Source organism: Hyaena hyaena, unplaced genomic scaffold, assembly GCF_003009895.1.
Source record: "Hyaena hyaena isolate Hyena2069 unplaced genomic scaffold, ASM300989v1 scaffold_406, whole genome shotgun sequence".
NCBI lineage: Eukaryota > Metazoa > Chordata > Mammalia > Carnivora > Hyaenidae > Hyaena > Hyaena hyaena.
In genome coordinates, this window is record NW_024081038.1 from 72,920 (window position 1) to 84,067 (window position 11,148).

Consider the following 11,148-nt stretch of genomic DNA (forward strand, 5'->3'; position numbering starts at 1 on the left):
TACATTGCAGGCTTCTCAACCAGATGAGTTGACCATTGAGGAACATGAGGTGTTAGAAGTGATTGAAGATGGAGATATGGAAGACTGGGTAAAGGTATATTCCTTTGCTCATATCGCCCCTTCTTGTGACATTTTAGGAGTTTGTTTTTGTTCTGGTTTCGCCCTGTCCAGATTGTGTGTGCAAACCTATTTTGTTGCATGTCTTTTACTCAGGCTCGAAATAAAGTTGGCCAAGTGGGTTATGTGCCAGAAAAGTACCTACAGTTTCCCACCTCGAACAGTCTCCTGAGCATGCTGCAGTCCTTGGCTGCTTTGGACAGTCGGTCACACACATCCAGCAATTCCACGGAGGCCGAGCTCGTTTCAGGCAGCCTCAACGGAGATGCCAGTGGTAAAGACCTACTAAACAAGGCACTCTTTATTTGGTCACATTTTGGCCTAAATGGTAATTGCCCTGGAGTCAGCCTTTGTAGGTTAAAAAGCAAATCTTTATTCCTATTCTGATATATTTTCCATAATTTGGTCACATTTATCCTGTAGGGTAGAACCCTGAAGTTGATCTTCAGTGAGTAGAAGTTACAGCTTTCCTCCTATTCTGTATGATGTGCCCAGTTGTCGTGTGAGAACAGGGGTGGTTGCAAAAGGAGCCTGGCTGTCCGTGTTCTTACTGCATTTTCTCCCTCTTCCTACCTAGTCTGTTTCGTGAAAGCACTTTATGACTATGAGGGCCAAACAGATGATGAGTTATCCTTTCCTGAGGGAGCAATCATCCGAATCCTGAACAAAGAAAACCAGGATGACGATGGCTTCTGGGAAGGGGAATTCAATGGGCGGATTGGAGTTTTCCCATCGGTGCTAGTGGAAGAACTTTCAGCCTCAGAAAACGGTGACACTCCATGGATGAGAGAGATTCAGGTACATAAGAGGGGAGAAAGCTGAATTAGAAGGTGTTTAAAGAAAATTACTCACAAGGGGTGGCTGAGCCATGCAAACACAGGCTGCAGTCCCAGCCCCACCTCCCCACTCCAGGCCTTGGTTGCCAGATTTCTGCAAAAAACTGAGTTTGGAAAAGCAGAGACTCATCAACCTGGCCCTTGGGTAATGGCCATATAATACCTCCATTTGCCCACGTTCTGTTCTCTGAATCAGTTAGCCAAAATGATAAGTTGTATGTGACATTTAAAAAAAAAATGGTTTGGAAGAGAGAAAAAAAGAAACCAGAGAGGAAATTTACTATCTCTGTAGTTGGTTTATGTAGTAAAAATACTGCTTTCTCTCCAGCACTGTCAGAGCCTTGCCTGCCAGTCCATTTCAGAGGACTAATGGCAGAGCCCCATTATACTCATGTGGCTCTAGGCTCAGCTCATCACAGCAAAACTTGCCTTTACAGGAAACCCTAATTCAGATCTGTCATAGCAGGTCCAGGACCCTAAGGAACATGTCTCCCCATCTTGTTTGTGTGGTGCTGTGAACACTTAGTCAGACATTTCAAAACCTGGGCAAGTCAGAAACAGCCAGTTGTTTTCTTAACAAAAAGATAGAATTTGTCCCCTTTTTTGTTCTTCACTGGATTTATTGAATTGGCTGATTTGGTATGTTTTCAGTAGAACTCTAGAGAATGGTTTGACTTAAATCAGTAGTATAATGAGATCTCTGAGGGGAAGAAGTTAAATACATCACAAAATTGGGGTTTGCGCTGGTTATTCTAAGCTCATGTGCTTCTGATAAGGCTGACCAAAATTGTTAGTTGTCATAACTTAGCTGCAGAGAAAAGCACTATGTCTGAATTAAAGAAGCCAGCTTGCCTCTCGAGCTTCCTGAGGTGAGCACTTTGTAACCTCTCTTTCCTTTATGGCAGATCTCTCCTTCCCTCAAGCCACCAGACTCGCTGCCTCCACTGCCGCTGTATGACCAGCCTCCCAGCAGCCCTTACCCCAGCCCTGATAAGAGGAGCTCCCAGTACTTCCCTCGCTCTCCCTCAGCAAATGGTAAGGGTTCTCCTGGGCATGGATCTATGTACATTTTTATTCAGAAATCCACATGTTCACCTGAAGAGCAAACAGATCTGTATTAGCATTTTTATTGCTCAACAACACAAATAAAATAAGCTGCTTGGTTCCCTCCCTTAGAAAACAACTTCCATAGCGAATCGCCAGGATGCTCACAGGCTCCAAGGCCTACTCCTGAGACCTCATATGGCAAACTGCGACCCGTGAGTCTTTTCTTAACCTGTTATAGAATGCACAGTTCTTCCAAACTGAAAGTTAGAAATTAATGTTTCCCCCTGGCCCCTGTGTTATGCTGATTCCCCCATGCAAGGATCATGTGGGTTTGGGAAGATAAAAAAAAGCTTTTGAAAATGACGCCTGTAAAAATCAACACAGGGACACCTGGGTGACTCAGTCAGTTAAGCATCACGCAGACCCTGCTTGGGATTCTCTCCCCCTCTCTTTCTGCCTCTTTCCCCTGCTTGAGTGCTCTCTCACTCTCTTCTCAAAATAAATATTCTTTTAGAACCCAACACATCTTGGAAGGTCTAGTCTACACTGGTAGGTTTTTTTAAGGAGCCATGTGAGATAGCTATGAAAGATGTATTTAATAGCAAGCATTAAAGTGGTCTAAGTGTGAAACAGAAGCACTTTTTTCTTCCAGCAAGCATTTATTGAGAAATTATTTTCCAAGCTTATATTTGCCTCTTTGAGGAACACGGAGGTGAAATGAGATATACTTCATGCCCTTTTGAGGTTTAAGAGCTTCTATTCTCAAGGAGAATCTCTTACAAATAATCACCTCTACTCATCCCCCACTCCACGCCATCCACTCTACCCCACCACCCGACTGTGAAACAGCTCTTCCAGGGCCATAACTTTCCCACACTCATCCAGTATATATATTTTCCTTGACTTGCTTATCAGCATTTGACACCATTCCTTGAAACTCATTTCCTTTGGCTAATTCAGCAGATGTGTATTAAGTGCCTTTTTAAGGACTTGGTTCTTTATCCTAAATGTAATAGGAAGCCATTGTAGAGTTGTAAGCAGTACAAAGCTCGTTTCTCATTTTTGAAACATTGCTGTGGCAGCTAAGTGAGAGTGAATGGAAGGTAGCAGAAGGGACATGGGGAGCCATTAGGAGGCTGGAGCAGTGGTTCAGGCAAGAGGGGATGGTGACAGACTGGTGGATAAGAGTGGGAATGGGAGAAGTGAACCAGTCTGTTCCACTGCCCGTTCCTGGTTTGCTTTCTGCTCTCTGGCCCTTCCTTTTCATTGACCTGTATGGGTTTCTCCACTTCATCCCATCTCTGCTGATGCTTCTCAGGGTTCTGTCCATGGGCTTCTTCTCCTGAAGTTACTAAACTCACTCTCACTCTCCCTGTACAATCTCACCTACTCCCATGGTTTTGATAACCATTTATTTACTGACAACTCCTAGACTTGTAACTGCCAACCCAGTCTCTTCCCTGAGCTTCAGCCTTGTGGACATCTCAGTGTATACATACCAAAGCCCCAAAACTCAGCAGCGAGTTAATTATTCTCCCTCCCAGACATACTCCTTCTTCCATATTGCCTTGCTTGGTGAGTAGGTAGATTGGGACCCCCAATCTACCACTGCTCTGGCGTCACTCTTGAAAGCTTTCTAGCCCTGTCTCCTACAAAGTTATCACCAATTCCTGCCACATGTACCTTGGAGACTTCTATCAAATCCTTCTACTTCTCTCCTCCCTGCCCCCCCCAGCCCCCACCAATTCCTAGATAAGGCTGACATCAACTCTCATTCACATGACTACAAGAGCCTCCTAAATTGTCTTTTTACCTATACCGTTGCCCACCTCCACTCTTTTCTTCAAACTGTTATGCTAATGAGATTTTCACACATCTGCTGCTGTCGTTTAAAATTTCACCGAAGACTCGGGGCACCTCGGTGCTCAGTCAGTTAAGCATCTGCCTTTGGCTCAGGTCATGATCTCACGGTTTGTGGGTTCGAGCCCCACATCGGGCTCTGTGCTGACAGCTAGCTCAGAGCCTGGAGCCTGTTTCAGATTCTGTGTCTCCCTCTCTCTCTCTCTGACCCTCCCCTGCTCATGCTGTCTCTCTCTGTCTCTCAGAAATAAATAAAACATTTTTTAAAAATTGATAAGATTTAATACACATTTATAATAAAACTCTTTTTTTGTTAAAGATTTATTGCTTTATTTTCATCATGTCAGAATATAATTGTATATAACACTGCTTTCTCAGATTTCATGTACTTAGACAACTTTTCTGTCTGCACTTTCATCTTTTTTTTTTTTTAAACATAGTTTATTGTCAAATTAGTTTCCACANCTGCTCATGCTGTCTCTATCCCTCTCTCAAAAATAAATTTAAAAAAACATTTAAAAAATATATAAAATAGGGGCACCTGGGTGGCTTAGTCGGTTAAGCGTCTGACTTTTGCTTAGGTCATGATCTCGCGGTTCGTGGGTTCGGGCCCCACGTCGGGCTCTGTGCTGACTGCTGGCTCAGAGTCTGGAGCCTGTTTTGGTCTGTGACTCCCTCTCTCTCTGACCCTCCCCTGCTCACGCTGTCTCTCTCTCTCTCTCTCTCTCTCTCTCCTAGAAATAAAAATAAAACATTAAAATAAATAAATAAATAAAATACAAAAATATATAAAATAAAAAAATTAAATTTCACCAAAGACTCATCTTTGCTTACAAAGTAAAAGCTCAGATTTTCTTAGTCTGGCTTAATGAGACTCTTCATGACTTCCACCTGGGCTACATCTCCAGTCTTCTCTCTTGCAGCTTTCCTTCCAAGACAGACCAAAAGGTTTTCAGTTCTCCAGGCACTACTCTTTCTGGGTTCCACCTCCAGGCCTTTGCTTTGGATGAGCCTTTTGGAGCTACAGTGCCTTTTGTGCCCATGAAGCTTTCAGCCTAGGCGCAACCCTAATTTGTGGGTTCCATATTTCATCAAACAGTAACTCCTCAGTGTAGGAAATAGTGAGAATTACGTTGGAAGCACACACTTTCATGATAAGAGCATTTGTGAGACCTCTGGGGTACCCATGTCTACGGATAAATGGTTGCGGTTTGGATGCTTCAAGCACTGAATCAGGGAGCTAACAATCCACATATTTGTTCCTTACTCAGGTCCGGGCAGCTCCCCCTCCACCTACACAGAACCACCGAAGGCCAGCAGAGAAGATTGAGGATGTGGAAATCACACTGGTGTGATGTTGGGTTTGCCCATCCATTACTGCTACAATCAAGGCCAGGCTTGGCATTTGGCCAGTCTTGTTTTTTAGGCACCTTTGCATGATGATGACTCTTGAACAGAGCAAAAACAAGGAGGATTATGTGACTGGGTGGCCTGGTGGACTCCTCCCATGTTTTGAATATTTTGTGCCTTTTTTTGTTGTCATTTTCTATGTCATCTCTCCTACCATAGCACAAATCCTAGCAGGCCCTAGAAGCAGAGGAGGACAGCCCTCATGCCTAACAGTGGCCCATTTTTATATGAGACTCAAGACCAGGCCTTACTCAGGGCACAGTCACAGAGAAACTGATCATGTGCACTCGTACAGTATATTACTGTGGCCACAAGGATGTGGCAGAGATCCTCATCTTTCTTCAAGTGGCTTTTGCTCGTCTGATTGAGTTTAATCAAATCATGTTGGCTACGTAAGGAATTAGAAGGAGGGATTTCAGGAGGCTGGCTCCTCCCCGCAGTTAGTCCCCAGACCAAGAAAGTAACCTTACTGAACAAAAGTGGACTGCCCTGAGTTTATCGCCAATTGCATTAATGCACATCTCTTCCACAACTAACAGATTTAAAACAGTAACAGTGTCCTTTGTATTAATATTTATGCCATTCATTTAGTATTAGTGGAGCTAATAAAGAGGAGCTGAACTAATAGCCAAATCTTGTCCATCACATAGACTAATAGAAAGGAGGCTGTGGCTGAAGCAGAAATGGAGCTTCCAGATCTGAAATGAGCTGATTTAATGTTCTTTTTGTATTTGGGTATTTTTCATCTTAATTTTTGCAGCATATATTCTTCTGACCAATACCTTTAGAATCTAAATGTCGAGATAAATTGGGGACACATACTTGCCTTGTAGAGCTTCTCTACTGGGGAGGCCCCTCGTGTTGTTTTTTTCCCAAGCCAGTGCATGAGCCCAGACCGCCAGCTTGTGGCTGCTCCAGATCAACGGCCACCCACCCCGCCCATGAAAGTGCAGCTTCCCAGGTCCACTGACCTGACATTTCCTTAAGAGGAAGAACCTGGGGCTCATGGAGGAAACCAGCTTCCCATGAAAAAGCACTAAAGGATTGCACACCCCTGCACAAGTACAAACTGATAAAGAAAAGACAAGTTCTCCATGTCACAAGGAGAGCCCAGAGTAGCTTTCTCCACAGGCTAGCAAGCTCATGGTGGCAGGTGGCCCAGGGTAGGGCTCTGTCAGCTCTCCACCTCCTGTGGAAGATGGGGGGTGCCGAACCTAGGGACGAAGGGATTTTTCCAGTTGCTTTTTTTTTTTTTTAAGAAATCCAATTTGCAGAATTTAATCTAAAAGTTGTATTATGCTTTGAAAACTCCATCCCTCCTAAGAATCTTTAAAACTTGAAACACTCACCAAATGTCCCCATGGGATTTTTGACCAAAAGTCAGGTTATAGCTGAAGACGTCTTCAGTTAGTCATTTGATCACTTCAGTGACGGTACCCAGTGACGAGTCTTCTCCGTGATTTGGGGGTTTTGTTTTGTTTTTTGCATTTCTTAACCTGTTGATCTATTTGAGGTCTTTTTGTGTTTATCAAACTTATTCTTAAGTTTAAAAAAGAAATTAAAAGGGTGGTTTTTTAAGATTTTAAAGTTCTCTGACATGTTAAAAATCTTCAAGGCACTTTAAAAAATCTTCCAAGTGCTTAAATCAGGCAGTTCTCACTACCCAGTCTTGTATTCTCTCTAGATAGCCAAATTGTCCTTGAATTTGGATTTTCCACATTCTCAGAGTTAATTGAAATCTTTTGTTATATTTTAAAATATTTTTTGGAAGAGCTGCTAATTTTATTTTAAAAAAAAAAACAAAGTTGTAAAAATATGCCTCCTTTTTAAAAAAGAACCCCTCCCTCCACGACATGTAATCCAGCATCACAGTGCACAGGGCCGGGCGTGGAGGGCGTGCCTCTGTGCAGATGTGCTTTCTTTACAGTGGCTGTAAAAAGTTTGTATTTATTATGTATAAAATGTTGAATAATAAAAAAAAAATGGAATTAAGTTTTCCAAGTTTCTTTATAAAAAGATTGGGTAAGTAGACCTTTCTAAATAGACCATGCTTTTTTATAAAGACATTCCTAGGCCCTCCTTTTTTAAACCATAAGACAGATAAAGAGAGAGGAAGTGAATTCCCAGTTAAAGACTGACTCCCTCTGGCTGACAGCCAGCCACACCGAGGATCAGGGCTCAGTCTATTTGGGGAGGGGCCCCACAGCTCTATTCCCAGGGCTGGGCATGTGCAGTATGTATTCCTCCACTTTTTGTACATAAAACTCATACATGTACCCATTACCTTTTCTATGTATGTGATATTATATATTTATTTAGGTTTACCTTATTCTTTTTCAAGGCTGTATTCTCCATGGTTTGTATGTATCCTAATTTAAGCCTTCCATAGTGATGGATGTTTAGGTTGTATCCATCCATTTGCTGTTATAAAGTTGAAATTAACTTCTTTGTACATGATTCTTTATAAACTTGTTCCAGTAAAAATATTGGGTAAATTCCTAAATATGTAATTTGAAAGTAAAAAAAGGTATGTGGACATTTAATTGTTAGGTTTTGCCAAATTGGCCTCCAAAATGATCGTATCTGTTAACACTCCCACTAGCAGAATAAGAGACAACAGCATGGACTCTGGAGTCAGAAGGTCTGAGTTCAGTCCTGGCTCCCACTTGACAGCTGTGGGAATCCAGCCTCAACATCCTCATGGAAACTTGAGGATAACACTGTGGATCCAAGAAGGGCACCTCAAGTCTGCAGTACCAGGAGGTCACCACCAACACCAACATTCCTCGCCATCACCTCCCTCACCTTTGGTGACCTCCCCTTTACAGCTGAGGTCCTTGCTCTCTTCCAGCCTCATAGTAACAAGGTTGTCAAGGGAAAGAATGCTTCATATAAATATGGGAAGGTAGGTGCACATAGCTAGGTATTAAACACCACATTCAATACCCTTTCCATCTTCTGCCTTCCCCTGCTAATGAAAGGTGCTCCTGTTTGAGATTGCTGTTGGCAGAAGGGGCTTAGTGTAGGACACGGGGGCAGAGTTAAGCTAACTGCCCCACCCCGGCGTCACAGCTAAATCTTGGCCTCCTTCATCAGTGGAACTAACTGTAAATCAATGAAGCCATAGATAAACCACACATCACCTGGAACCCTTTCTTCTCTGACCTTCGACCCCAGCCCATACCCACAAGCCAGACAGAGATGCAGGTGGGAGGATGTCATCTGGCTTTAGCCCTGCTACCATGTGATGGACAACCTTTCCCTCTGGGCTGCTGAATCCCCAGCTTTGAAAGGAGCGCAATGACTTCTAAGGGCTTATCCAACTCTTCTACTCTAGATGAGTTCTGCTTCTAGACACAGTGAAAACACTACACAGAAAGGTCATGGTATCTGAGAACAGACCACACAGACTTCTCAGGATGGCCAGAAACTAAAAAGAAAATTCAAGCCATTGGACTTCCCGCAGAGAGAAAGCAAAGCCTCCTCTGGGCTGTAGTCATACCCCAGCTGCACCATCCCCTCAATGCCCAGAGTCCAGCCATAGCTCCCGGTTATGGAACCAATTACTGCCTGATTAACTAACCTGAATGGCTTTACAACAAAATATAGCTGCTCAGAATCTTTGCGTTTATTTCGTCCATTACAAAGAGATTTTTATGGCAAAAATAAAACCAAGCTCTAGTAATTTTATAGAAGGGGAAGAACTGTGATTTGTCCTGAAACCCTACAACCTGACACAACCAGCATTACGTTTCCTCCTAGACTCTCTGTTTGCTCTGTCACTGTTGAGCCAAGAACCCTGTGAATGCCAAAGAGCATCCTGTTCCTGGACCATTTTCCCCTGGTCCAGCTGGCCAAAAAAACAAATGAAATGCTTCTCTGATGTCTGTTTCTGAGAGCTCTAGTCTGGGAATATTTTCCTGGAGTGTAATCCTGAAAAAACAGATGAACCCACAAATGAGGATCACACTCCTTCCACACTGTGTGCTAAACACCTAAGCAACCTTCTTGCTCTCGTGAACAAGAAGGGGGAGGAGGAGCACCTGGTCAGAATGCCCATATTCAGTTCCCTCGCCACCTCGATTAGCTGTGGCCTTAGGCTCATTGCTTCACCTTTCTAGGTCTTGCTTTCCTCATATGTAAAGTGGGAATGAGAAGGCAATACAAACTTCCTAAGATCCAGGAGGATCAATGAAAATAATGAGCATACAACATTTGTGACCAGTAGATGTGTGTCCAGAGAAAGGGAAAAGCCTATACCCAGATGTGGGAGGCCGACTCACAGGTGGGTCTATACCTGGTGCCACCAAGATTGTTCCAGAGAATTTCTTAAGAGCCAGGACCACCTCTTCAATTCCTGTTTGTCCAGTCAGCAAACTGACCACCTCCAGTATCGTTCTGGCCACTGGAGACATAAATGACTCAGATCTCATCTCTGTCCCCATCGGGCTCACATCTGGTAGGGGAGTCAGAAACAGCAGACTCCAGCTAAGGGTTGTCTTCCAGGGAGATGACCGAAGGGCAGCAGGAGCTGCTGTCCAGTGTCAGGCTCACTGAAGCCTGACGTTGGATAGGGCAGGCAGAGCAGGCAGCACTCAGGCCTACAAACCACCCTGGGGATGAGCTGTGTCACCTTTGGTGAGGCCCAGAGCTGCGGAGCAGGAAGTCTCACAGATGGGAAAAATCCTTCCCCTGGAAGACACTGTGATTTGCCCAAGGTCTCTCAGAAAGACCACTTGGAACAGAACCTAAAACTGGCATCAGAAGACCAGGCCAGCCCCTCTGCAGAACCTGAGGGTAGTTTTCAGAAAAGAGGGAATCAGAGTCCTGAGTCCTTATCCCCGCTCTGCTCTGACCCTGCACGAGACGCTGGCCCCTCTCTGGGCCTCAGTCCATGTGCACAGCAAGGGAAAGGGCATTCCAGTTTTGATGTTAAAGACCCCAACTCAGGCATGCAGCATGAGTACCTGAGTACTGAAAACCTGGAAGGTATGCAGACCTGAGCGCCAGAGGATACTCGAGGCCTAGAGAGGCTTTGGGCCCCTGGGTTCTATCCCCACCAAAGACTTCAAAGACTAGATGGAGGTGCAGCCTGCCCAGCCGCTCTCCCCTGAGCTCTTCCCCTACTCAGTCCTTGCCCACTACACCCACCTCCTTCCCTGGAATACACTGACCCGTGGCTGGCCTCCCAGACCTCAAGTAAGTTGAGGTACGTATGTGCTCCCTGAGGTGAGGCAACTGCACCCCAAGGATTTGCTATCAGAGTGGCCCCACAAAGAAGGGAAGGTTTACAGGGAGCAGAGAGGTTGCTGGCCCTGGAGTGGAGTTAGTCATTTCTAAGCACCTTTTCTGGATTATCTGAGCAGCCTTCATTGCAGTCCTGTGAGATAGCAGCCCCAAATGGTGTAGCTAGTAACAGCCTCCCAGGATTCAAATTCACTTCACTCTTGGGGGCTGCATGTCCTTCACTTCAAGGGACACTGACCTTCCAGACTCAGGCAGAGGCAGCCAGGGCCCAGATGGAAAAGAGAAGAGAGGATGCAGGGAGGGATTTAGTAGAAACAAAGCTAGACTCCCCCACCAATGATAGAAGCAGAGCATATACCCTTTGGGCACGGGAAGCAGGCAGAAGATGCCCTGATTCCCTGCAGCCCTGCATAAATGGATGCTCAGATTCTCTACATGTTATTTTGTTAAAACATATATATGCACACACATACACACACACGTGTACATGTGTGTATGTGTCACATCCAGCTGTGCCAGCTGTGTGATCTCACATTACTGGAGTGTCAATTTTATCACCTATGAAAGAGACAGCTTACCTCACAAGGAGGTTTGGAGGAATAAACTATTGCTATTGCTTGAAAAGTGCAGA

General features: G+C 44.5%; 1 protein-coding gene across 1 annotated transcript in view; it reads left to right on the forward strand.

Annotated features, from left to right (window-relative positions):
* Positions 1-6,526, forward strand: part of FCHSD2 (FCH and double SH3 domains 2) — a gene marked incomplete at its 5' end in the record, with an annotated part of 71,299 nt that extends 64,773 nt beyond the window's left edge. Inside the window, 6 exons of the mRNA XM_039252036.1 lie at positions 11-94; positions 214-391; positions 695-915; positions 1,859-1,988; positions 2,130-2,212; positions 5,132-6,526. Coding sequence (XP_039107967.1) covers positions 11-94; positions 214-391; positions 695-915; positions 1,859-1,988; positions 2,130-2,212; positions 5,132-5,215 — 780 coding nt within the window. The remainder of the gene's footprint in view (positions 1-10; positions 95-213; positions 392-694; positions 916-1,858; positions 1,989-2,129; positions 2,213-5,131) is intronic.
* Between the last annotated feature and the right edge of the window lie 4,622 nt (positions 6,527-11,148).